This window comes from Lygodium microphyllum, chromosome 8 (assembly GCF_053477565.2).
Source record: "Lygodium microphyllum isolate KBCC chromosome 8, Lygodium_microphyllum_v1.1.10, whole genome shotgun sequence".
Classification (NCBI taxonomy): domain Eukaryota; kingdom Viridiplantae; phylum Streptophyta; class Polypodiopsida; order Schizaeales; family Lygodiaceae; genus Lygodium; species Lygodium microphyllum.
This window is the reverse complement of record NC_141142.1, coordinates 53,521,346-53,549,318: the sequence shown is the minus strand read 5'-3', so window position 1 is coordinate 53,549,318 and position 27,973 is coordinate 53,521,346. Positions and strand designations below refer to the sequence as shown.

Here is a 27,973-nt window from a genome sequence, read left to right as displayed (position 1 = left end):
TACATCAGGCATCATCCACAACACTCACCTCAATCTTCCGATTCCCTAGTGATCAAGGTTCGGTGCTTTCTTTGTCTTCCACACTCCGAGTGGTGGTCACAACACTTAGGATCCATCTCCGGTGTATGTTACTCTCTGACACTTCATTGCTCTGCTCTTGGTCATTTTGTACACTCTTACATTCATTTACAACATTCATTCACTTCAAAGTTTCTTCTCTCTGTGTTTGTCTATATGTTTAACTTTTGAGTTTTGCATTTGCATTTGCATTTTGAGTTTTCTATGTAGGGTTTGAGTTTTGCTTGTCATTGTCTAAGTCTTTTTACATGTTGTGTTTCCTCAATGCAAACCCTAGCATATCTTCACATGGTATCAAAGTCGATGCTCTTCTAAAGAGTATCCTGCAGTGATTGTGGACGCTAATCTTTGTGCAAGTCTCACATGCGACTTGATTCTGACTCATAATGTCTCAAGCACCTTCTTCTTCAAATCCTATGATGCCCTATCAGGCTTCTCCATCATTGGAGGCTCTGAGAAGGCATTATGGTCATCTTACAAAGGAAGAGTTTGAAGAGTACTTGCACATCGCGTACAGTTCGGTTTACACTCCTCCAACAAGTGGCAGCAAATTCCTAAGAAAAATAGAATTTACAAACACTGCCAAAGGTTGGGCCATGTGGACGAGGAGTGCCACACCAAGGCCCAAGGTCTTCCACCTAGAAAACCACAACAGACTATTGTGATTGCCTCCACCCTTGCTAGCCTGTCTAGTGGGTTATGCCTCCCACCGTTGCATCATCTACTCCTTTTGTCTGAGTGGCTATTGGACATGTGACACAGTGAACAGCCTCAACAACCTATATCTTTCACTACTCCTGAAGGATTAGCTAATTGGTCTGCTAGTGGCTCACCTATTGCACTTTACAAATCCATTCCTAAGACATCCATTGCACCTTCTAGGATCACTTCCCCATCTTGATGTACGCCATGGCAACCACACACTAGCCTTTCCCTTTTTAGACTTCCACTGCATGCGTACATACTCATTGCATTGCATTAAGCTTTGCTTTCCTTTATTTCAGTTTTTTTTTTTTAAAGCATCTCACTGTTCACCTCTATGCTTGCAAATTTTGATCTCTTTTGCAAGATTTTGTATTTCAATGTATGACTAACATGCAAGTTTGTATCAGCTCTCTCTGAACTACAGCCAGGAGCTGCATGCAATTCCTTTCCCGGTTCCCTCTAGTTGGGGTTTTGCACTTCTACTAGCATCAAGGCTTCCCTTGCCAGGTGAGCACCTTTTTGGGCAAACAACTATGCCACCTAGCAAGCAGGCTGGTCAGCAAATATTACTTTATGAATTTCTGATGCTATCAGCTGGTTGCTGATCAGGTCGGCCAGTTCTCTGTTGGTCGACTACATTTTATTTTATTGTATTTATTTCCTCCTATTTAGGCATACTTGGCATCCTGTCCCACTCACTTGCTTTGTCAGGTGCTGGTGGGAGAGAGACCCCTCAAGGAGATACGTCAACAGCCTCTATATATCTGCCCTCTTCATTTCAGCATTCATTGACTGCACATCTCTATGTTCTTCTGTCTCTCTTCTCTCTCCTTTTCTCTCGTGTTCATTTTCTTTCAATCTTTTCTACACGCTTCTGCATTCACTACACTTTGATATGGTATCAGAGCAATGGAGAAGGGCTGATTGATCATGGCGAAACTTGATCAGGAGGATTCTTCGCAACAAAAGTTTGAGTTTTCAGCGTTTGGAGGCTGCGGTGAACCAGTTGTGCATGGAGGAGAGAAGCTGCTGTTTTTTGCAAGTCGTTGCTGTCCATGAAGGAGGAAAGTCTGTGTTTTCAGCCTTTTGCTGTAGATTATGAGTTTTCATCGCCTCCGGCAGGTGAAACACTTTGAGGACGAGCGGAGGAAGCCCTAGTAGAAACCCGCACCGTATGCAAAGGGGACTGCCCTTGTTTTTGTGCAAGTCATTCTGTTTACAAGATTGACCAAAAGTGATGCAAGTTTCAGGCTATTATGGACCATAAGGTCGCCATGTTGCCAGTTCTTCCTTCAGATCAAAAGCTTGATGGCGAGAATTACTGCATATGGCACATAATGATGCTTGCCATCTTGGAGTCTTATGATTTGATGGAGCTCATGACCAAGGCTATAGACCATCCTACAACGCATGATGCCTCCAAGCTTTCTTCGGATGAGAAAGCCGGGTTGATAAAGGTACAACCACATTGGGATAAACTGAATGCTCGCACCCATTCTTTCCTCTCTCTCTGTCCTGCATTCCAATCCGCATTGCTCACATTGAGCACTTGACTATGGCTCGCGACATATGGCTGGAGCTTGATCACATGTACAATCAGATGACTGTGATGAAGCGGGTGTCTCTGGAAATTCAAATGAGGATTTTGAGTCCAAACAAGTCTTATTCTATGCAGGAGCATATCAACAAGCTTCAGCAATTGCAAATGTAGGTCTAAAACGCAAGGAAGGCGATTACCTTGGAGGACATACTGATACCTCCTTTCTTAGTTACCACCTCGATTCAGTGCATTTTACTCTGCCTTAATTGCTTCAGGGCAGTCAAAAACTCTTCATTGGGAAGAGTTGGTTCCTATGGTTTTGGACCAAGAGGAGCAATTGAAAGGTTAGAATGCTTCCAAATCGGAGGCATTGACACGTCAGTCCTCTTACAAGAGAAGGAAGGACCAAAAGGAGGAGGACAAATCAATGAAGAACAAAGAGAAGGATTCCACTTCTCACATCTATGGCAAGACAGGTCATTGGAAGAAGGATTGTTGTAACCAGCCTTCCTTCCGTGGATGGGTGGTAAATCCCTGATTACAACTTAATTACAACAGCAAACAATTAATGCAAATCTGAAAATACAAATTTACATTCTGATCTTGGACAATGCACACCCGATTGGCCCCAAAAAGTGGCGCCCCTTTCGGTATTTCTTTAGCTTTATTGAAGGAGGAGTTGATTTACAATGGGATTCTCCCAATCCCTTTCAGTATTCCAACTCCCCTTGCTATACAAAATCACCAGCAAGTCTTTAACATGATTTACCCCTTGATTCCGGCAATCCATTGGCCTTCACCCGCTTTGATGGAGATGGAAAATGCCCCAAATTCAATTATTTGCGGATCCCTCCACTTGAATGGGCTAAAAACAACTTCAGCCCTGTTGAATCCAAGTCTTGAAGCTTCCATTTTTTGGCACACTTCCGAGGCTGCTACTAAACCCTAATTTCTGCTGCAAATTAGGAATTATAGTATTGAAATCTAAAATTTCTCAGCTTCCAAGGGTCCAAATGTTGAGATCTTCGGAGCAAGGCTGTGAAATGGCTAGGAGATGAGAGGGAAAGCTGTAGAGAGAGAAAATTCAGAGTTTTGTTGCGAAGAATGACTAAAAATCAATCAAACGCAGCTGCTGCCTTGCCATTACAGCATGTAGATGCAAAGAACTGAAGAAACTCAACCATTTATTGTTGCAACCCTGTCTCAACAGCCTGTAGATGCTGTCACCTACTGTTGATTGGTCTTCTTCTACCCCTGGCTGTCTCAGAACATCCTCCAATGGCTGCAAATCAGACCAGCAGCCTTCCCTAATGGTTTTTCCAACATTTTCCATAATTAAATATTATTTTTCAGTCTTTAAATACTGAAAATTAATCTAATAATTATTTCAATGCCCTGAAAAATAATCTGACTAGCCAACAATTAAATTGGCTAGGCAACTTCCATTCCCGAATGTCTCTGCACCATCTTTGACCATCAAATTGGTGTTAGGTACCATTAAACACCACTTCTCTAGTGTCACCAACTGACACTTATGGCCAAATGAATGACCTAGGCCAACAACTGGCACCAGATACTACCAAGTACCTGTGCGGCATAACTTATAGCAACTTTTGCCTTTAACATCCCGTGATTTCTTTGTGTCCCGGGCTCGTAAATTTACTTTAACCCCAGTTGCACCTCACATGTGCAACATTTACTTAATTATGTGATTAAAAATTAGTCAACATGTTAAGTGAGGTTTCAAAAATACATGTCCTCATGACAATTGCCCCAACAAGGGAAACAAGGACAAGTAAGAGAAGTCTTCAAAGGATTCATGAGAGGTAGCTACTCCCTCATCAGATATCTTCCTCCACTTGGAGGTGATTAAGGCATCAACCCCAATGGCTTCCAATGCTCCGTTGATGACTCCACACCCTCATGAGTGGATTGTTGACAGTAGTACCTCTTGACACAACTCCTCTTGCGATAGGTGTTGCACATTTACAGCCTTGGCATGGACAAATTTTCATAAGTGATAGCTCTTCTATCCCTATTCAAGGGCCAAATAATATGCAGCTTATTCCAAATGGGCAGAACACAAGATTTGTGCCCTCAACCTCTTGGTTGAGTTTGATAAGGCTTTCTTTTGGATTCTAGATTATGGATCAAGACAAATGCCTACGTTTGGTTATAAGGAGAATGGAGTCTACAAGCTAAGGTCTTCTTTTGCCTTCACCTCTCTTTTTCTTACCTCTCAAACACAATCTGAGCTTTTCCATGCTCGGTTTGGCTGCCTAAATTATGATTACCTTCGAAATGCTTCTAGGGGACAACTTGTTTCAAACATTGTGGTGAGCCAAGCTGAGTGTATCTTGCATTCGTGGGAAAAAACATCATGAAGTCATTTCCAACAAGCCTTCAAGGCGGTCTTCAGCATCCTTGGAGCTTGTTTCTATAGATTTGTGTGGACCTATGAGGACGGAGTCCCTTAAGGGGAGCTTGTATTTGATGTTGATTGAAATCAATGGGTATGCTGAATATATGGTTGAATGGCACCTTGCAAAAGACTTGAATACTTTCAAATGCATATGTGGAAACTTGAATGGTGCAAATGAAAAAAAAAACCTATATTGCTTAATAGAGCGGGTGGAAGGAAAGGATAAGAGGAAGAACTAGCAAAGAGTGACTAGTGTTATACCAACACTTGATAAAGAAGACCCCGCATGGAAGCCTATTTTTAACCTTCCACTGGGTCGTATTCACATTTGTTCATTGCATGCTTTTGTTAGGATTATGGATAAAATTATGTATGAATATATTTATTTTACTTATAGAATCCAATCAGAAACAGAAGGCATTGCAACATGTAAAAATGTGAAGCGAGTGTTATTAGAGATTGGGCTAAAGAAGCATCATGTAACAATGCAGTTGAAGTCGGAGACTTCTCCACTTCAAGGATTGGTTACTCTTTGAGGAGACATATCAAGCTCAAAACTAAAGACATTACGAAGGGAAAAGGGAGAAGACTTTGTTTCTAATGAGCTTGCTAGATTTTGTGCGAATCGCGGTATTCACCAAGCATTTGCGAACACCAACACACCTCAAGAAAATGGCATATTGGAGCGGAAGAACCAAAGTGTGATTGAGATGGCTCGCACCATGATGGAGCATAGACACCTCAATCTTTGGCCCAAGGCTGTGACTACCGCAATCCACATCCTTAATAAATCCCCCACTTCAGCCATACACCCTATGGGGCATGTTTTAGGTTTAGGCCTAATGTTTCTTATTTCAAGGTTTTTGGGTGTGACACCTATATCCACATCCCGAAGACAAGGCATGATAAATTTAAAGCGGCTTCTCAAAGACAAGTGTTTGTGGGCTACAGCTCAATCCCAAGGTTATCGATTGTATGATCCCATTAAGTGGGATGTCTACACGAGTCAAGATGTTCGGCTTGTGGACGTTCTAACCTCGGAGGGGAGTGAGGAGCACCTCATACACCCTATAAGGCATGTTTTAGGTTTAAGCCTAATGTTTCTTATTTTAGGGTTTTTGGGTGTGACACCTATATCCACATCCCGAAGACATGACACGATAAATTTAAAGTGGCTTCTCGAAGATAGGTGTCTGTGGGCTATAGCTCAATCCCAAGGTTATCGATTATATGATCCCATTAAGTGGGATGTCTACACGAGTCAAGATGTTCAGCTCGTGGAGGTTCTAACCTCAGAGGGGAGTAAGGACCACCCCGTACTTGGAGATCCAAGAGAGAGTTTGGCACCAAAGACTGTACCTTTAGAGCCGCACCTCGTGGAGATGCTTCCTCTTTGGATGAGGATACTACTTCCTTGCCAGCTTCCCCAACATGAGCCACCACCAATGGATATTTCAGAGACTTTGGCAAATGGTGGGCGCTAAGAAAAGCTCCGGACTTCTCCTCATTGGGCACAAGGCACGCTCCGTGATTAAGGGATTGATGAAGTCCCTGAAGAGTGGCAGCTGCAGGATGGCCTGTAGTGGTCTCGGACAAACGAGGCACATACTACTGAGCTTGCTTATACTAACTATTGTTTGACGACCTGTGCCATACAAGATAGAAAGCCATACCTTTGCACCTACAACTCAAATAGCTAGCATTAGAGTCATTCTTGTTTTAGACAATAGGAGATGGCCAATTTATCAACTTGATGTGAAGTCTGCCTTTCTCAATGGTGATTTGAAGGAGGAGATCTATATTGAGAAGCCTCCTAGCTTTTGCTCATCAGATGGATACGTGTACAGGTGAAAGAAAGCCCTTTATAGCCTCAGACAAGCTCAACATGCTTGGAACAAGAAGATAGACTCATTTCCTCGAGGAAAGTCAGTGTTCCTCTTATTATCCCCAATCGTAAGTCCACACCTCAGCTAGAGGGCACACATTGTTCGTGGTTTATGTGAATGATCTTATTTTGATAAGTGACCATGCCTAGAAGGTCAAGGAGACTAAGATGGCACTATATAAGGTGTTCAAGATGACGGATATGGACATTCTTCATTTCTTTTTAGCCGTGAGATTTAACAATTCCGAGGGGGGTTTTCATCTCCTAGCAACGGTATGTGCGAGAGCTTTTGGCCACATTTGAGATGGAGAGATTTAAGTCCATTTCTACTCCTATGAATCCGAATTGGAAGGCTACGGCCCATGTAGATTCTCCAACCGTAGATACTATCCAGTACAGGCAATTGATTGGGTCCTTGATTTGGCTTCTAAACACTCGGGTTAATTTGTGCTTTCCTGGAGGTCTATTAGTCAGGTTCACGAGTGAACCCCAGATGGTACATTGACATGTTGCTATGAGAATTTTACGGTTCCTAAGGGGAACCCCTAATCTTGGTATTCATTATCCAACAGGTACTTGAGATTTACCTTTGGTTCTTACAGGCTAGACAGATTCAAATTGGGCCGGCAAGTGTCATCTCGTGGAGTAGCAAGAAGCAGTCTATTGTTGCCCTTTCTTCCACAAAGGTGTAGTATTGAGCAACATCTTCTACCACATGTGAGACAGTATGGCTCTCCTTAGACAGGTTTTGCAACAATTCATTGCAACAATGAGAGTTACATTGCTTTGGTATGGAACCCAATGTTTCATGCTAGGTTAAAGCACATTGAGATTCAATACCATTTCATTCATGAGAAGATCCTGGATGAGACCATTAATGTGGTTTACTGCAAGACGAATGATAATCTCACAAATTTATTTACAAAGGTGCTTCCTCAGGTTCTTCGGACGTGATTTGAGATGCTTTAATCTTGCCAATAACATTTAACTAAGTTATTAATCATATATGCAAGGTTGTTTGATGCACATGGCAGTTATTTCATGATAACATGCCAAGGACTCCAAAAATGCAGTGGGTGCCAAAGACAAAAGTTGTAATGAATTATGCTTGACACGTACTAGGTGGTACCGGATGTCAAATTTTGACCTAGACCAATGTATTGGTCACTAATATTGATGGTGACATTAGAGTGGGTATTAACTAATTAATTAATACCAATCTAAGGGCTAATAACTGCTCACAAATACTTGGAAGACAAATTGGTCTACGCCAATTTAATTATTCGCTGGTGAAATTAACTTTTTGAGCAATAGAATAATTATTAGATTCATTTTTAAAAATAGCATCTTAATAATTAATTTAATAAGCTGAATAATGCTGGAAAATGGGATTAGAAGACTACCACTTGGCAAAACTTACCCATGCAAGTAGGAAAAACATTTTTAGGGGATGGTAGAGCCTATTCCAGCAATTAAGAGAGAGGAGAAGGCTCTTAAAGAGCAAAAAGACGCTGCTAATGTGATTTGTAGCCACCAGGGATTAGTTCTACAACATGTGACAGCAGTTTGGAGCCCTCCACTAGCAGCTGACAGCAACCCAAGGTTCTTCTAGTGCAAAATAAAATATACAGGAGGGGGCAGCAATCTTTCTAGTGTGGTCCTAAGCTATAGGTGATAGCTTTCATGGGAGTTTGAGCAAGGCGACAGTAGCTTTTCAATGTTTCTCACAATGAAACTCTAAAATTTCTCTCTGCAACATTCTTTCTCATCCCCCAGTCATCTCTCAAGTTCTCTAAACAAAATCCAGCCATTTGATCCATCAAAGGTGGAGATGGAAAAATCTATGTTGTAAACCTTAATTTACAATAAAAATTAGGGTTTGACAACCACCTCAAGATGCATGCTCAGAATTGAGCCTATGAGTTAAATTCAAGCAGCTGTAATTGAGGGATTTCAAAGGGATTCAAGAGGCTAACCAGCAATATCAAATTTCGGACTAAATTTGTCTTTCAAGGAGCAAGATGAAGTTGTACTCCATCCATTTAGAATAAAAGTTAAAGAAATACCGTAAGGGGCATTTGGGTCAGCAAAGGAGACTAAGGAATCTCAATTGTACTCCATCCATTTAGATTAAGGAATCTCGGTTTTACTCCATCCATTTAGAATAAAAGTTTGAGAAATACTGCAAGGAGCTCCAATTTTGGTGCCATCAAGTTGTCCAATGTCCAAGATTGTATGGTAAAGTGTGCAATTTTAGTTTTGTGAATTTGTTAATTGGTGTAATTAAGTGCTTAATCAGATTTCACCACCCTCTTCAAGGACAGCTAGTTTCATAGTTTCATTGCTAGGATACCATCAATTCTTTCGAATTGGGGGGCCCAAGGTACCTGATTGAAGGTCAATTTCTTTGCTCTAAGGCTGAGATTGTATTCAGCTGAGCATTAAGCAAGAATGTCTTTAGATAGTGAGATGGGATCAAGTAAGGATGATGCCTCTCAATCTGAAAATTCACAAAGTGTTGGGAAAAATGCAATGTCTGATCTTGGACAAGGTGCGCAACATGGACAGCAAGCTGATATTGTTCGTTTAGACCAAACTATGGGTTCTTCTAGGCCTTTAGAAGTTAATGATCAGCAAGAGGAAGAGAAATTAGATAACCAGTGTAAAGATCAACTAGGACAGCAGCTGAAATGTTTATGCAATTGGCAAATAATCCTCAGTTTATGCGCATTTTGAACCCTTTAAGAAGGGCAGCAAAGGCAAGAAGAGGAAATCATCTTGGAGAGCTTCAAGATAGCAAGATACATCGAAGGAAGAGCCAATACAATAGCATGATGTTTCAAATGTGGGTAGTGGACATAAGCAAACGATGCCACTAGGGCAATTGATGCATATGCAAGGCCAACTTGGAAGTGCCCACCCAATCCTTTTTAAATAGCAGGGTATACATACAATTATGGAGCAATCAAGTTACTTTGTTGGTGGCACTAGTTTCCGTGCTATGGTGGGTTAGGGACCGCATACGAGGATGTATGACACAACTCCTTATCATATGCAACAACCAATGCATGGTGTGCAAGGGTCAATGTATCCTAGTATGGCTGGTAATTTGCATAACCCCATGTATAACAATGTTGGCATGATGTTGGGGCACAAAGTGGCAAGTTTGGCAATGCATATGTGCAGCCCACTATGTTTAGGACTCATGGTATTGATGTTGGTAATACAAATACTCCATATAGTGTTGGTCATGAGGAAAAATGCTACTAGTAATGCATATAATGTATAGGGAAATGTATCTTGGAATGGCTAATAGTATGCAGATTTCCCATGTACAGTCACATTGCAGTGGTCCAAAGTATGCAAACAAGAATGTTTCCTAATGCACTTGGTGCTCCAAGCATGTCAATACACATGAGGGGCTAGTCAATTGAATGCAATGTTGCATATTAGTTACGTTGGAATTGCAGCAATGCAAAAGTATAAAGCATCACAATGCTTAAAAGGAAGAAAGGCCTATAACCTAGCGGAGGTTTTAGGCAAGTAAAGTTAAAGGTAAAGTTTCCATATGCTTCTTGGTGAAGCTTCAGCATTGTTTCACCAAAAGATATAAAGTGGATGGAAAAGGATGACTTGGCAAACCATCCTCAGTTGTTGCAGCTTCACCTAGATACCTTTCAGTTAGAGCCGACTTTAGTTTGGCCTCAATAAAGTTCAACAAAGCAAGGGTTCGAGGCAAGGGTCCAGAGCATTGCCCGATGCTCAAGGGGGAGGTAGCACTTCCACTCCGCATGTTGTGGATGGCTCTCGTATGTAGTGGATATTGGATATATTCAACATGCATCCAAGGTACTGTGCTAACACACTATCTGCCATGGGATCTCTACTCAATGTACTAGTCACTGTGAGATGTATACAAATGAGTATGGTTGCTACTGCAGCTCTAAGACTATACTTTTGCATAAATTTGGATTCAATTCATGATTAGTTGGGCATGAGTGTTTGCCTCAATTTTAAGATTAAATTCTGATAAGTTTCAACTCAGTTTTTTATCAGTTTGAGAACCGTTTATGGTCACTTTTGGGATCAATTTTGCATTAGTTACTGATCTATTTTTGCTATCAGTTTATGATCAGTTCTCAAATCAGAAAGTGGTTAGTTTATGATCGGTTGATACTCAATTTTCAATGATTTATAGCTCATTCCTTGCATGTTAGTAAATGCCATTGATTGTTTCAACCATGGTTTATGCTAAGAATATACTTTCCTATAGTTTTGAAGTCAAAACAGTTGAGAAACATGAGTTATGATGCATCCAATGGGTTTCTAGCTCCTCTTCTAGCTGATTTTGACTAGGATACATTGTATTTGGAGCTTGTGAGCATCATACTCCGCTTCTAGCTGATTTCGACTAGGATAATTATGAAGAAGCTATGCTCAGATGGGATATTAATGCTCTTGAATATTCTGCCATTCTTCGTTGCATTTCCAAAGAAGTTCTTCTAATAGTCATCGCTTGCAAGACTTCTCTTGCAATTTGGGCAAAGATTCAAATATTGTAGAGCGGAAACAAGGCAGGGCTTTGAGTCACTACTACTCCCTATATAGGTGCATTCGGTAGCAACGGCATGGTATAGCTACAAAGCCCTTACACTCACCCCCGCTTACTGGATTGCTATCCTCAGCAATCTAAGGGTAGCGTTTGTTATTTGACTCATCCGGGGTCTTAACACAGCTTTTCCTAGTAAGCTGGTTAGTGTCTGTCGGTCTAAGGGGACCGCGAGGTCTTAACACAGTCTATACTATCAGACTGGCCAATGTCTGCGGCACTAGGACTTGGGGGTCTTAACACAGCCTTTTCTAGCAAGCTGATCAGTGTCTACCCATCTAGACTGGAAAGTTGGGGCTTTGTTTTTTGGAGTTATTTGCCGATTGTTACTATGCAGGTCCACCCTCGATTCAATTACATTTGAGGAGTGGAGGCACGTTTGGGGTCTATGATTGAGAACCGCATTGTTTGGTTTTCTGGAGAGGCTCAAGGGTCGTTGAAAGCGGTAGGGGGGTTCTCCTTGAGCCAAAGGGCGAAGGCATCCTTTCCGCGTTCGCGGGCCTCCGCTTCTGAGATCCAAGTGGCCTCCTTGAGAGGACGCCCGCGCCACTTGGTGAGGTATTCGGGGAAGCCTCTTTGTTCATGGCGTCAAAGGAATGCTTCTACTTCGAAGGGACCGTTGGAATGGAGCATTGGTACGCGCCGGCCCCATTGGTTGTCGGGATAGAACCTGCGCAGAAGACGAGCATGAAATGCATTATGAACACAAACACTGTCTGGCAGGTCCAGTTTGTAGGTGACTTCATTCAGCGCTTGAGTGATTCGGTAGGGTCCATAGTAGCGGTGATTGAACTTGGGGGTCATGTTTTTGGGGAGTGAAATGTTCTTGGAGCTAACTAGGACCATGTCTCCTTTGGCGAATAGTACAGTCTTTCTCTTCTTGTTTGCTTGCTCTGTCATGGTGATCTTGCTCTGCTCGAGGCTTTGCTTAGCTGCTGCATTTCGATCTCTCCATTTCTTCAAGAAATCTTCTGCATCTTGATCTTCCGCTTTGGCTGCTCCGGATGCTAAGGCCAGTGGTGTAATGACTTCTTTTCCAGGGGCTAACTCAAAGGGGGTGTACCCCGTTGCCGAGTGGATGGAGCTATTATAGTGGAATTCCAAGACATCAAGGTACAAGGCCCAATCTTTCTGGTCCACTCGGACATAGCTCCGAAGATAATCTTCGATACCTTGGTTGACTCGTTCTGTCTGTCCATCTGTCTCCGGGTGGAAGGATGAGAATCTCAATTGTGTTTCCAGGGTCTTGAAAAGTTCCTTCCACATGTCGCTCATGAATCTTCCATCTCTATCTGATACAATGGCCAGTGCTAAGCCGTGAAGTTTGAATACACGTGTGAAAAAGAGGCGTGCTAACTCCTTGGCATTCAGTGCTGGTTTGGCCGGGATGAAGTGAGTCTGTTTGGAAAAATAGTCCACCACTACAAAGATGATTGTGTACCCATGGGACTCGAGTAGTTCCACAATGAAGTCCATGCTGATGACGTCCCATGGGCGGTTTGGCCAGGATGAAGTGAGCCTGTTTGGAAAAATAGTCCACCACTGCAAAGATGATTGTGTATCCATGGGACTCAGGTAGTTCCACAATGAAGTCCATGCTGATGACGTCCCATGGGCGATTGGATACCGGTAATGGTTATAGTAGTCCTGCTGGTCTTGATCGTGGTGCTTTGACCAGTTGGCAAGTAGGGCAAGTTTTGATGTAGTCTATTACTTCTTCCTTCATATTCGGCCAAAAGAACTGCTTCCTAAGGGCCTCCAAGGTTTTGCTTTGCCCTTTGTGGCCTCCAATTTTTCCATCATGTATCTCATGCAGGATGAGTTTCTTCAACTCCAAATTGTTGGGGATATACAATCTCTTGCCTAAAAATAGGATACCCTCCTTGAAGGTGTACATTCCATGTGGGGTCTTCTCTGCTTCCACATCTCTAATTATCTTGTGTATTTCTTGGTCTTGCTCTAGGGCCTCTTTGACGAGTTCTATGAAGTTGCTGCTGACCACACTGACAGCTTTCAGGTCAACTTTCCGGCTCAAGGCATCTGCTATCTTGTTAGTGGAGCCGGGCTTGTGCTTAATCTCCAGGTCGAATTCGGCTAGGAAGTCTAGCCAGCGGGCTTGCTTTACCGATAACTTGGGTTGAGATTGGAAGTATTTGAGGGAGATATTGTCGGTAAAGACTATTGTATGCTTGTCTTGAGCATAGTGCTTCCATTTTCTAAGGCAGTGGATGACTGCCAACATTTCCTTCTCATGTGTGCTCCATCTTGTTTCAGCATCGGTAAATTTCTTTGACTCATAAGCAATGGGGTGACCTTCCTGTACCAATACACCTCCTATGCCGTAGTCGGATATATCTGTAGAGATTTCAAAGGGTTTGGTGAAATTCGGCACCCTTAGGACGGGAGTTTGGCTCATGCACTTCTTCATCTGCTCAAAGGCTTCCTGTTGCGCGTATCCCCATGTAAAAGAGTGATCTTCTTTGGTGAGGTGGGAGAGGGGGACAGTGATGAGGCTGTAATCTTTGATGAACCTCCAACAAAATACTGTGAAGCCGAGGAACTCCCGCACTTCTCTTACAGTTTTCAATACAGGCCATATTTGGATGGCTTCCACTTTCTTAGGGTCCACTTTGATTCCATCTGCTCCTACAATAAAGCCTAAGAATTCCAACTCTTTCACTGCGAACTCATATTTTTCCGGCTTGGCATATAATTAATGCTGCCGCAGTTTCTCAAAAACTCGGCCTAAGTGCTGCTTGTGCTCTTCTAGGGTCTTGCTATAGACTAGGAGATCATCTATGTAGATAATGACAAAGATATCTATCTCCGGTCTAAAGATTCCATCCATGAGGCCACAAAATGTGCCTGGCCCATTGCTTAGGCTGAATCCTAATACTAACCACTCAAAACTACCATATCGGGTGCGGAAGGCTGTTTTTGGGATATCTTCTTCGGCTATGCGGATTTGGTGGTATCCTGATCTAAGATCAATACGGCTCAAGTACTTGGCCCCGTGCAGTCTATCTAAGAGGTCTTCCACTAGGGGCATGGGATATTTGTTTTTTATGGTGATTTTGTTAAGGGCCCTATAATCTACACAGAGTCTAAGTCCCCCATCCTTCTTCTTTACAAATAACACTGGGGCACCAAAGGGGGATTTGCTAGGGCGAATGAATCCTTGTTCTTCTAGTTCATGTAGTTGCTTATTCAATTCCACGAGCTCAGTATGGTTCATGCGATAGGGAGCTCGGGCCGGTGGGGCAGACCCTGGGATCATCTCAATTTTGTGATCCACATCTCGCCTGGGTGGTAGACCCTTGGGTAGCTCGGCTGGCATTACATCTTTGAATTCTTCAAGTATTTCTGCCACCTCTATGTTCCTGTTCTGTTGTTTGGGTTTCTTGCCATTTTCTTCTTCTTCAATTGGTCGAATCATACACAGATAGACCATATCTCCTTGTTTGACTAATTTTTTGACCTGCTTGGCACTGCATGTCATGATATGTGGCCTGACAACAGTCCCTTGGACCGGTGCATTTTGGGTCTGGCCCCTTGGCTGGGTTGTAGTTGGTTTCACCGTTTGGCATGATACTCTTGGCTTATTCTCCTTCATTTGCACTTTGATTGGGGTCCTGCCAGGCAATTGCATACTTTCACATGGTACTCTGACGCCTTCTCCTTGCATATCTAGCATCATTTCATTTACACCTTTACCAAACATTGCAATGACATACTTGTCATAGAATTCCAAGCACAATATCACTTCAAAATCATCCATGGGGATTACTAAGAAGTTGAGTTTTGCTTTCCACTTGTCGGCTTCTACTTGGACTGCAAAGACTTGTTTCACTTCATTGGCTTCTCCTTGTGCGAATGTTATTGTTAATCCTTCTGGGGCCTTCGATAGTTTTAATCCATGTTTTGCTGCACACCCTGGTGTCATGAAGTTGTGTGTTGCTCCTGTGTCCACCATGATAGGTTGGTCTCCTTCGCCCACTCGGCCTTTGATGTATAGATGGTGAACTGCTGCTACTCTGGCTGCCATGCATTGGGGTCGGACGCTAACTGACCCTACCCTTGGGTGGTCCATGCTTTCCTCACTCCCATTTGGGATTTCTTGGATACACGATGGTTGTGATTCTTCTCCTCCATATGCGCTAGTTGCATTCACCCTTGATCCACTTGATGACGTTGTATCTTCTATTGGGCATCTGTTTTGGTAGTGTGGACCCCCGCATTTGAAGCATCTGATTTCGACAGACGGGCCTGGGGGTCTCCACCATGATGTATTTGATCCTGCGGGCCCATACAATGTGCTGGGGGTTGGCCTGTAGTGATTGTTTCCCCATCTTCCTACTGCTCCTCTTGGTCCTAAAGCGGTTTGTGACACGGCCGTGGTGGTGGTGGTGTTTTGGCTCCTTGTATCTGTGAATGCCCCTCTAGGGGCATTGGGCCTTTGGTTCCATGAGGAGTTGTTGAAGGTGTTGTTGAAGTTGTTGAACCTGTTTTGGTTCCCTTGTGCTGTTCTTGTGCCTTCCAGGTCCACTAGTCTTTCGGCCATTCTCATGGCTTCTGCTAAGCTTGTTGGCTCCTGTCTCTCCACATCTATTCTAGCCCAATCTTGCATCCCAAACAAAAATCCATGTAACTTAGTGTCTGTATCCATGTTTGGTAGCTGCAGCATGATCTGCCTATATTTGCTGACATATTCTTTCATCTTTCCCTGTGTTTACTTGAGGTTCCTCCATTCATCTCTCACTTTGAATTTTTCCATCTTTGGAATAAAGTAGTCCTTCAATTCTTCCTGGAGTTCTTCCCACGAAAAGATGGTGTGGCCCTGCTCTTGTTCCAGCAAGTACCAACTGGCAGCGTCCTCCTCCAAGTAAATGGCTGCCACCTCCGCCTTCCTGTCTTCGGTTATTCGTGAATACTTCAAGTACCTGTCCACCTCTGCGATCCATTTCTTCAGAACCAACCCATCTCTCTCCCTTGTACTTGGCTGGTTGGGGCATCTTGAATTTTCCATAATCATCTTCTGAACTATCACTATCTTCCTCCTCTTTATGGTGGTGCTTCTTCTCCTTCTTCTTATCTTTCTTTTTATTTCCTAATTCTACTACTTTCTCCTTCTCTTTCCTTGTATCTTACGCCCTCCTAGATGTCTCCTCTCTACCCATTCTATCCATCTCCTCTTGCATTCTGTGTCTTTTCTCCTCTTCTTCTTGTTGTATCACCCATTCTCTATAGCCCTACTCCACTTCTAGTTTTTTCTTCCTTTCTTCCTCCTCTTCCTTCATCTGCATGTTCCTCCAAGCCGCGTTTCGCCTGTGGTGGTGTGGATCGTGCCGCGGGGAAGCCGCGTCACGTCTTCAGACGGTGGGATGTCGAGGTTGGGGCGTCACGCTGAGGCCGACGCATCGGGGGGGCGTCGCAACATGGGGCGACGCGACGCCAGGCGAGGCGACGCGGGGCGTCGCGCTGTGGGTCATTACGACTTCGATCTCTTCGGGACACTGGATCTTTCCTCCTTCCGTGAGCACTCCTTCACTCCAAGCAAGAGTCGCTCTGATACCAAGTGTGATAAACTTGCACTCGTTACGCACTCAACACGGCACAGAAAGGTAACACGATATATGAGCTCAAGTATACTCTTGTATTATTCAATCCAAAAAGCGGGACAACATAGACACATCCCAGGACTACACCCTCGTGACGCCGCACATAAGAGGGTTCACCACTAGGTATAGGGAATCACACATAGAGTGGAAACAAGGCAAGGCTTTGAGACACTACTACTCCCTATATAGGTGCATTCGGTAGCAACAGCATGGTATAGCTACAAAGCCCTTAAGGGGGGGGGTTGTGGGTGGTGCGAATCAGCGTGGGCGTGAGCGACGGGCTGGTGTGATCAGTTGGGGCGGAGAGCAGCAGTGCATCATGACTGGTCGGAGACCTTGTCCATTCCTAGCAAGGCATATGGCTCCAAGCAAGCCCTCTTACTAGAAGAGCAAAATGCTTAGGATGATGAAACCATAAAAGAAACAGTCCCAGTATCCATCTCATGGACTGCAGGACTGCAGTAAGATCAGTGTTATCATGTCGGGGGTCAGGAAAGGAGGAGAGAAGAGGAAGAAGAAAGGGGGGAGGTGGTGGGGGGGAAGGGGGCGGTATTGGGGGCGTGGGCCAGGGAAAGAGAGAGACAGACAGACAGACCTTTTTATCCACATTTTCATATGCTGGAGAATCCAGAGAATAAAGGATGACTTGTGCTTTGACAAAATTCTCCTCCTGTTGATCTCGCTTTAGACTTTCACTTTTACTCGAATCCTGCAACTCTGGGAGCAAGCCAGGAATACGCTCAAACTTCATTAGATCTGTCTCTGATGAAAAGTTTGGATCCGAATCATGTGCATCATAGAAATCTGAAGTATTTCTTAAAAGATGTCGGCCATGCTGGGAGTGCCCATTGTCATGTGTCTCAAGATCTTCCTCAGTGTCAAAAAACATTTCCCTGCTCTCATTTGAGATCTTCTTCCCACATTTTTTCCCTTGTACATCGTATTCTTGGTGTCCACTTTCATTGTCATCTTGATGCACACAAGGTTTTGAAGTAACAATGTCAGAACGTGCTAAATAACAGCATTCAAAGGATCCCTTCTTGCTTGAAAGCTTGTCTTCAATTTCGAAGGCTTGCAGAACCGCTCCAACTGCCATGTCAAATTGTTTCATGACAAATTCAACCTGGAACATCAAGCAAAATCCTGCTTAGTTTGGCAATCACAAAAATAATTATAACTGATAACATCAGGAACCTGGTATCCTTACCTTGCTGCCTAAAGCACGCAGTTCTAGCAATGGATGCTCCTTAGCCAAAAGTAACGTCTCAGTTGAATATGCTCTCCCCTTAGAAAAACACAAAGACAGCAATCAGAGTCATCTTGATTTGGTGAAAATGCATGTGTTATTGTGAGAAATTTATGTTTTGCTCATCAATAACATGTCTTGATTTGGTGAAAATCTATACATATTATTGTGAGCAATTTATCTTTTGCTCACCAGAGATCCAGAACTAATGACTATCTTAAGCTCATCAAGCGCCCCTGTCAGAAATAGATTCTCCTTGTCAGCAGCATTCACAAGGGGATCTTGATCTTCATTGTCCTTTCCTGAGTCATTTTTTCCTCTCTTTGTAGAGACGTCACTGACAGCTGCTGGAGCCTGCATCAGAAGCTCACATATAAGTTGCTTGACAAACTTAACAGACCTACGAGATTAGCTAGGACATCAGAAATTTTTACAGAAAATAACGCCCACACAATCAAGCATAAGGGAAGACCATGCCTAGATATCAGACATACATGTGCATATGAGCTGTGAATGTAAAATATAACTGCAGTGATGTTCTGCAACTGTGCACTGATGGCTTTAACTGGAGAAAACACACTTTTAACTCTCTCTTTTTGGAAAGTGTGTGTTGTACTTCAAACATTAAAACAGAAAATGCATTTTACACAGGACTAAGTCCAGTCCAGCGTGCCTTGTCAACACTCTTGTAATTTCTTACTAAAGATCTTTCATTGTTCCTGCCCTATCTAAAATCAAGCAAAACATTTGTAAATAACAAACAAAATACACTTTAACTGTTGACCACCTAAAACCTGGCTAAATACGTGTGCCTAATAGAAGTATGATAACTTGTGTTGCTTTGTTTCTTGGTTTCTTTCCTTTCTTCCCCAAGCTTGACGCCTTTGTTACTTTCTTCCTATTAAAACTTCTGGTGCAGAGGTAAGTTATTAATAATTTAGCCATTCTCAATTAGTCTTGTCCAATGTCAAAAGATATCCATAATTGGTAGTAAACTTACTGAAAACCGATAAATGGCACTCTGTAAACGCCCCTGCCAGTTCTCCTTTGCATCTTCGCTATCAAACCGAAGCAAGTGTGCGCTTGCAGACTCTGCAACCTAATGAAACAATACAGTATTTTGGACTGGATTCAGATTGTGTAGCCATAAACTTTAAACCAAAAAGCATTTTGTGACATTCTTAGAAAGCATGAAGATGTTTTCCAGGAAAGCAAATAAAGATTGATATCACATTCAGAGAACTCAGATCTTGTCATAGAAAAATCAATGTTTTCACCTTGCTGTTGAAGTGACCCACGTCACATACTGCTAACACATTTGGCACACCTCCAATTGATTCTAGAGGCACTTGAATGACTTGTTTACCAATCAGGCTGCAGCAGGAAAACAAAAAGAGAGCACAAATTAGCCTTCAACTGAACTACTGAATAATAAAACTGTGTTTAGCCCACATGATCTTTTAAAGGTCACCAGTTGTATTAATAGCCAACAAATTACAATTTTGTTTGATAACGGCTCTATTTACAGTTTCCTTTCTTCTCAGTTGGTGCAGAACTACCCAGCTTATCCTATCCATTATGCAGAGGGCCCTACTATGGATCTTGCCCCACCTTATAGGTTTAGCCTAAAAGAGAAGGATGAGATTGCTAGGCAACTTACTGATTACCTAGCTAAGGGTTTTATTAATTCGAGTAAATCTTCGTGGGGCACGCTTGTTCTTCTCACTGAAAAGAAGGATGGCACAATGCATTTCTGTGTCAATTATAAAGGTCTCAATAAGATGACCATCAAGAACAAGTTTCTATTACCTCGAATGGATGACCTTATAGATTAACTTTGTGATGCGTCATTTTTCACCAAGATCGGTCTTAGATCTGATTACCATCAAATACGGTTAGCTTCACAGGATGTCCCGAAAACTACTTACGAATGTGGTATGGACAATACCAATTTTTTGTCTTCCCATTTGGATTAAGTAATGGACATTATCAATTTTTTGTCTTGCCTTTAGGATTAAGTAATGCTCCCACAACTTTCCAACACATCATGAAAAGATTTTTCCTTTGTATCTCGGAAAGTGAATAGTTATTTTTCTTAACAACATGTCATCGGGACATGAATTTTTAAGATGCTTTAATATTGCTAGTAACATTTGATTAAGTTACTAATCAAATGTGCAAGGTTGTTTAGCATATGTATTACACATGACATTCATTTCATGGTAAGAAGTCAAGGACCTTCAAGATGTTGTGGGTGTCAAAGGTAAAAGTTATGACAAGTTATACCAACTGGGCTTCTGTGGTCAATTGGTGTCAGTTTTAACCCTAGGACAGTTGTCTGTGTGAAAGAATGCTCTAAACATAGAAAACATAAAACCAATGGTATAACAAATGTCATGACGATGTAAAATTTTAAGATGCTTTAATCTTACTGATAACATTTGATGAAGTTATTTATCAAATGTGCAAGGTTATTTAGCACATGTGATGCACATGGGAATTATTTCATGGTAACAGGTCAAGGACCCTAAGGATGCAGTAAGTGTCAAACGCAAAAGTTGTAACAAGTTATGCCTAACAAGTACTAGATGGTACTAGGTGTTTAGATTTGGGCCAAGTCGAATTTATTGACCACTAATGTCAATGGTAGTAACATTAGAGACTAGGCATTAATTAATTAATTAATTAATGTTAGTCTTAAGGTTAATAACTGCTTAGGGATACTTGAAATACAAATTGGCCTAGGCAATTTAATTATTGGCTTGTGAAATTAATTTTATGAGTACTAGAATAAGTATTAAATTAATTTTTAAAATTTATATTCTGAAAAATAATTTAATAAGCTCGATAATGTTGAAAAATGGGATTAGAAAGTTACCACTTGACAAAACTTACCCATACAAGTGGAAAAACGTTTCTGGAGATGGTAGAGTCTATTCCAATCATTGTGAGAGAGGAGGAGGCTATTAGAAAGCCAGAAGATACTATTGATGTGATTTGTAGCCACCATGGACTGGTCCTACAGCAAGTGACAGCATATAGGATGGGGCAGCAGTCTTTCTCGTGGTCCTAAGATATAGATAACAACTTTCATGGCTATGTAGGATAGCAATAGTTTTTCATTATTTCTCGCAATGAAACTCTGAAATCTCTCTCTATAGCATTCTCTCTCATCCCTCAGCCATCTCTCAAGTTACCTCAGCATTTTCCAACAATTTGGGCCATCAAAGAAAGAGATTCAGTAAATCTATACTGTAAACCCTAATTTACAACAGAAATAAACGTTTTGACAATTGCCTCAAGATAGTGCTTAGAATTGAGGGCCTAGGACTTAAATTCTAGCAACTAAAATTGAGGAGTTTCATGGACACCCTAGAGGCCAGCCAACTAATATCTGATTTGGAGCTGAATTTATCTTTCAATGAGCAGGGTAAAAGCCAATCCCCAAGCAAACCAAGAGGCAAATTGGTTTAGAGGATTGCTAGTCAATTTTGGCAACAAGAGGCACTTGGATTAGCAAAGAAGGTCAAAGGATCTCTGTTGTACTCCATCCGTTTGCAATAAAAGTTAAAGAAATACCGCAAGGGACACCAGTTTTGGGGCCAAATGCAGCCAATGTCCAAGATTGTATGGTAAAGTGTGCATTTCAATTTTGTGACTTTGTTAATTGACGTAATGAAGTACTTAATTAGGTTATTTACCACCCTATCCGAGAAGGGAGGCTCACTTTGACAAAGCACAAATTAATAACACCGAACACAGTTAGGATTAGGGTAACTCAAAGACAATGAATGCAATAAATAATCAAGTGAATTACTGCTGAATATACTATACTCATACAGCAAACACACTATGCAGTGAATACCGAACCTCGAACTCTCGTTATCCCTAGGATCAAGGCAAGGGTTATGAGCTGTAGAGAGTGTCATACTCCGAAACAAATCCCGAAACACAAGGGAGCCTCCATGTATCGAACACCAATAAACCTAGCTGCTACAACTGAACTGATACAGATGACAATGTGTAGTAATGAAGCAAATGCAAAACACAAATAGAAAAGTACCTAGTGAGTGTACACAGGGAAGAAACAGGCAAAAGCAAACTAACTGATGTTGAGCCACGTGTAGTCTAATGGCGACAATGCAAATGATGATGACGACTCCTAGAGGAGAGAATCACTACAAACGCAATATGTAAATTCCAAACTTAGGCAAAAGATCAATGGCAACAGCTCCTACTAATGGTGACACGATGAAGATAACGACAACTATGTGTGGATGCCCTGACAGCAACAAACACCAGTACTCTAGTAACGGCGACAACTCCAAGAGGTAGGTGACAATGAGAATATGGTAGAGAGGCTAGAATCAGGTGCCATATGGATGAAGACCTCAATGGGAAGGTTTGACCATGAGGTCCTCCGCAGACGGAGTGTGGGCAATAGAGATGCAGATCCTAAACCTACAAAAACGAGATTGGGAAAGAGTGGTGGGTAGCCTACCTGTTTATAGAAAGTTTGGGGGCACCCAAATTAGGGTTTGGCATGTGGGACCCAATTACTCTCTAGGATCGCATTTCTATTTAAAATAATAAGGTTTTTTCATTCATTGAACGTCTTTTGGGCTCTTTAAGTTAGATTAATGCATTTTTAGCTCAACACCCCCTCTTGAGCCCAAAACTAAGCCATGATAAGTAGGCCAACCAAGCCCTTTTGTTTATTTTTCTTTTACCCCAAAGCAGCCAAGGCATCGCGCAAAGGGTGCGCATGTGCTACCCAATGGCCTACCAAGACTACAAAGGCAATGGTAATCTTACCAAGGGAGCCCAAGTCGTCACCCCAGAGAGGCCAAGGCATAAGACGAAGGGTGCTTGTCGACTACCCAAGGGCCTACCAAGTACTATTAAGGATGCATGGAATCAACAATAGTTTTTTTTTTTTTTTAAAGAGGACTTTGTTTTAGTTTGTCACAAAATTTAAAATTAAGGGTTTCAAATCAGCGTTCACCCTATTGAGTCAATATATTCCAAGGTACCGGAAATAAGGATGGGTAGCCCTACTACCTGCATAAAACAAGCAAAACTAGCCCATACACTACTAGGATAAGTGCCGAGGAATTACCAAAGGGTGTGTTGTGCCAATCATATGGAGAATATGTGGAGAGAGAAGCGATATGACATGTGAGCAAGCAAGACAAGTAAAGCCAACATGCAAGCATAGGAAAAAACTACCTTTGGAGACTGACATGTGCAATGCCAGGAGTATGGTGGATCTAGGTCAACCACTCCAAGAGTGACCGAAAAGGGATAAATGTGCACAAATGCATATTTACATAAACAAAATGCCAAAGCATGGGATAATGCAAAGAAAAATGCAAGTTGTAATGCTCATGTAGAATGCGATGCAACACTGCCACTTGAACAATGCCCTCGCAAGGGAATTGTTCACTTACCTAAGCGCCCTTTTACAATCATGTCAGCGTGCAAATAAAGTTACAAATATGAATAATGTATAATACAAAGTAAATAAATGTTTGAGAGTAAATAATTTTGTAAGCATCATCACTATAGCTATCAAGAGAAGTAAACATGCCCCTCTCAAACTAGAAGGAGAAGCAAGAGGGGAACACCCTCTCCCCATCAATTTGAAGAAGTAGAGAAGGGTGTACCCAAGGCGATCCGAGGTAGAAGGTACTATAGAACCAGCATGTTGCACCTTGGTCAAAATATCTGCAAAATTGTCATTGGAAGGCACAAACTCTAGGCGAATAGTGTCTAACTTAACCTACACTCTAATGAAGTGAAAGTAAACCGCCACATGCCATGTCCAAGGTGTGATGATCGGTTTTCCCACAAGGGCAATGGCACTCTAGTTGTCGCAATAGACAACACTAGATGCCTCAGAAGAAAATAGAACCATAGCTAGCAAGTTCCTCAGATAGATGGCTTCACTGGTACCATTGAATAGAGCCCTATACTCAACCTAATTTGGCTAATTTCATCGTCCTACTCTGCCATACTGTCTCCCTATCCCTCTCATATCTCGGGGGCCTAGTAATGGACCCAAGCAAAGCTGTGTAGTACTGTGTAGCCACCTGTCTCGCCTCCAAAGGGCCTTGTGCAAAAGATCCATCTGCTCTCTTAAGTATCCTAACACCCTGTCTAGAGTGTTTTGGCACTATGGTGCCGAGAAAATCCCTATTAACTCTGTCATCTGACTGAGTCCAAAAGGCAGCTCTCATGTCAAACCTATACTTTGATATGGCTTCCTTCATAGCATCAATCTCTGCTCTGGCAATGCACATCCTCTCAGCTGCTCATCTACACCCTGGCCATCTCCTCTCCCCTATGTAGGGGAGCCAATGATGCTCTAGTAAATCTCTCCTTCTGCATAAGGTCCTCTCTCCTCTTCATGGCCTCCTCCCTGAACAAGGAGCTAATCTCCTGTAAGCTCTCATCCAAGTTGGTAATAGCTCGTCCAACTGAGAAGGATCTGAATCTCCACAACTAACTGACTCTCTCTCTAAGATCATCCTCATAGAACAAGTGCTCTGGAATTCTAACACTAGAGCGAGATCCTTCAACTCTCTTGAAGAGAAGTAGCTGAATCCATGAGTGGTCTGAGAGCGTCATGCCACGTATGATGCCCGTTAGGCCGCCCCTATTGCAAACCCAATAGTCTACATAAAATCAGCCAATCCTCAAGAAGTCCTAGCAACTGCCTTCTCTCTCCTGGAGAAACCCCCCTTAGGCACCAGAATTACCATAGCAGAGTTCAGCACCAGTCATCCATTCAGAACAGCACCACAGTCACATGGAGCTAGTGCGTCGCTCGAGATAGCAGCTGGTCCCCCACCACCACAAGGGGGCTCCAGTGCAGTCCCCCCCACACACACTTGGCCGATGCCTTCCCACCGATTCGCTTCGCTCCAGACACAAAGCTGGCACTTGGGTACAAAGTGACAGCCCTTGAGGTGGCAGCTTGGTGGTCTGCTTCAGTTTTAGGGTCCAAGCAGATAAAAAGTGTAGAACCTTTAAGATTGAGCTGTCAAAATTCTCCAGCCAGCATTGGCAGAACCATTTTTAGGGCCAATTTAATAAACATTGAGGGAGTCCAATGCACGTCTGCCACAGAAACAACTTACTTCACTTTGGCCCCTATTTGCATACATCGACTGCCCTGAGCCTGTAACTTAATTAGCTTTAGTCCAAGTTCATGTGTGCACCCCATGTGCACACTTAGTGCCCCCCTAAGCCCATACATGTACCCTCCATAATACACAAATGATCACAGCTCCTAATAGTGTCTGCCCATATCATCACATTAATTCATGGGGCACTTCCTCCCCCTTAAAAAATGTCTTGGTCTCAAACTGCTTACATGCTACCATGTTGAACTCTCTTCTAAGCAACCCTTCCACTTTACCAAGCAGTAATCTATTACAAACATCTAAAATCCTTCAGGCTCATGTGGAAGTGATTGTTTATCAAAGAGTTCTCTATCTCATCCCCTGAGATGAAATTAGTTATATCACCCAGTTTCTTCTTTAGCTTTAGCCTTGCTTACATGAAACACTGGAAGTATTTTGTTTGTGGCATGAAATTAGAGCAAGTATCCATATCCCCTACTCTCTAAAGTATTGTGAATGACCACAATATCTTAAAGTAGCTCCTAATATATAAAAGGAGAGCCTTGATGAAGGATTACCCACAGAAGCTCCTAAAGTCTAAAAGGCAGTGCCTCAGTTGTAAGGCATAGTATAACAAAGGAATGCTTACCCTTGTCAGCCACCACCGTCTGTTCACATGTTGATCATGACCAACATTCACAAAGGTAATAGTTTCTCATCACCAACACATTCATATTTCTAAACAGTGATGCAGAGTTCAAAGAAGATGAAAACGTTAAAGCAGTATAACAAAGCACACGCTTATGCTTCTCATCACCACCTTCAGATAACACATTGATTTTTCTAAATGGTGAAAACATATTCACATAGGTCAATTTCAGTACACATAATATAACAAAGCACATGCTTATGCTTGTCATCAGCACACCTTCTGGCACCACCTGGAATGTTCTAAAATGGTAAACCCTACACTGAACAAAGCCAAAAAGCATCAAGTGAGTATTCAGGAGAGTTGTGCAACCCCCAGATAGAATATACCACCTTGGTTGGTGATAAGACAATGAATCATACATTCAGGAGATCTATAAGAGCATTTCTAATGAAATCACAGATAGACCAAGTAAAATTTGTGTAATCCACTCAAACACCTTCATGTAACATTACCTAACACGCCGTTTGCTCGATGATGATGATGGTGCATCCAATATGTACAAAAATGGACCAGCTAACGCAACATATTTTCGTTGCCACACAGCTTCCCTGTTTCCAACACCCTAGATAATACCATTCCAAAAATGTAAGACCAGTATTATATTGGAATAAGCAGGATATACATTGGTAGCTGCAAAATGCAGCTTACCTTCCAGCATAATACATAAACTTCCCCTTCAAAATCTGCTGCATCCCATGGCTTTACAGAGTTTTCCAATTCTTCTGATGAGTCATTCTGGAATACTTTGAGTATTTGCATCAGCCTGTGATAACGAGCAGGTGAAAAATGAAATCCAAGAGAAGGTAACCTCACTGCTAATCTTGTGGATGGATAATCAGGATGTGGGGCATAAATCTGCAAGGGGGACAAAGTGACTGTGACTATCACAAAACATGCTGTCTACAATGGATTAAAATGTGAAAACAGGACTTTCCAAACTCTTAGGTCCATGCAACCTGTTGCAATGCTACAGCAATCCCACATCTTTCAAGGACGGACAGATGAGAATCATCCTCTTTGAATTTCAATGTTCCAGGGCTGTTGCTTGATACATTGTAGTGCTCTCTCCAGTTGAATTTGCCATCAATCAAGAATATCTGAACATCACTCAATGCCAGTTTGAAATGCATGTATAGTTCACTTTCCTCGACAGATAAAGAACCACTCGGCTCCTGCAGCAAAACACAGCAATAGAATTATACAATCTTGCCTTTTTCTCACCTCTGCTTAAAATGGTCAACTTCTCTCTAACCTCCGTTTGCAGGGAGAAGTGCCCGAGATCGAGTAAAAGCTTGCTCTGTTGAAAACCATCAGGATAGAACTCAGATGGCACAATTATTTTTGGTGCAGCAATATCAAGAAGTAAAGAAAACCTGCATTGCCAACAAAGCTTGAAAAACCATACTATCATGGGTGATACTCTGGTACATAAATATGCAAATGCTTACATTCTGCAGGAACCACATGGCATGTGCATTTCATGTGTGAACCTGCATCATTTCAGCTCGCTGGCAATTCGACTACAAGACAATTAGTTTCCTACCCTTCGGCCTCTTTTGTTTTTTGCAAAGACAATAATACTAGTCTAATTAGGTTTCAATTTATACTCCACTATGCAACCGTCCTAAGCTGTCTACACTGATTCTTTTAATACTATGTTTCATCTATTTCAGAATTCCAAATTATACTCCAGCATGCAATCTTCCTAAGCCGTCTACACTGAAAAAGAATCAAAGTCTTCTTACCTTGGTTTCTCTTTTAAAGCCTCATTGATTTGTTGTTGAGCATTGCGTGCAACTTCATCCAGTGTAGCCTGAGTTATGGGAGGGACAACTTCCATGTCATCATAAACTAACCTTTAAGGATATAATAAATTTTCAATATAATTATGGACATTACCTGCAAAGCAACTGCTGTCTCCAAAGCAACAGTTTGACTTACTGCACTGCTACTTTGAAAAAAACCCACGACTGCATTGACACTGGACTTCAAATACTGAAGCAACAATAAACAGGAAATAATAAATTCACT

At 42.2% G+C, this 27,973-nt stretch overlaps 1 protein-coding gene across 5 annotated transcripts in view; it reads right to left on the bottom strand.

The window, feature by feature from the left end:
- LOC148032288 (pleckstrin homology (PH) domain-containing protein) overlaps positions 1-27,973 on the bottom strand; it is a 242,042-nt gene that overhangs the window by 149,268 nt on the left and 64,801 nt on the right. For 3 of the 5 annotated variants that reach the window (XM_087682928.1, XM_087682929.1, XM_087682930.1), the window contains 11 exons: positions 27,842-27,937; positions 27,688-27,755; positions 27,195-27,315; positions 26,899-27,114; positions 26,591-26,797; positions 26,395-26,504; positions 19,381-19,477; positions 19,104-19,202; positions 18,296-18,457; positions 18,065-18,142; positions 17,453-17,980 (listed from right to left, as the gene is read on the bottom strand). In XM_087682928.1, coding sequence (XP_087539054.1) covers positions 17,453-17,980; positions 18,065-18,142; positions 18,296-18,457; positions 19,104-19,202; positions 19,381-19,477; positions 26,395-26,504; positions 26,591-26,797; positions 26,899-27,114; positions 27,195-27,315; positions 27,688-27,755; positions 27,842-27,937 — 1,782 coding nt within the window. Of the gene's footprint in view, positions 1-17,452; positions 17,981-18,064; positions 18,143-18,295; positions 18,458-19,103; positions 19,203-19,380; positions 19,478-26,394; positions 26,505-26,590; positions 26,798-26,898; positions 27,115-27,194; positions 27,316-27,390; positions 27,448-27,687; positions 27,756-27,841; positions 27,938-27,973 lie in introns of those variants that run through there. The other 2 variants (XM_087682933.1, XM_087682931.1) reach the window with 2 other exon arrangements.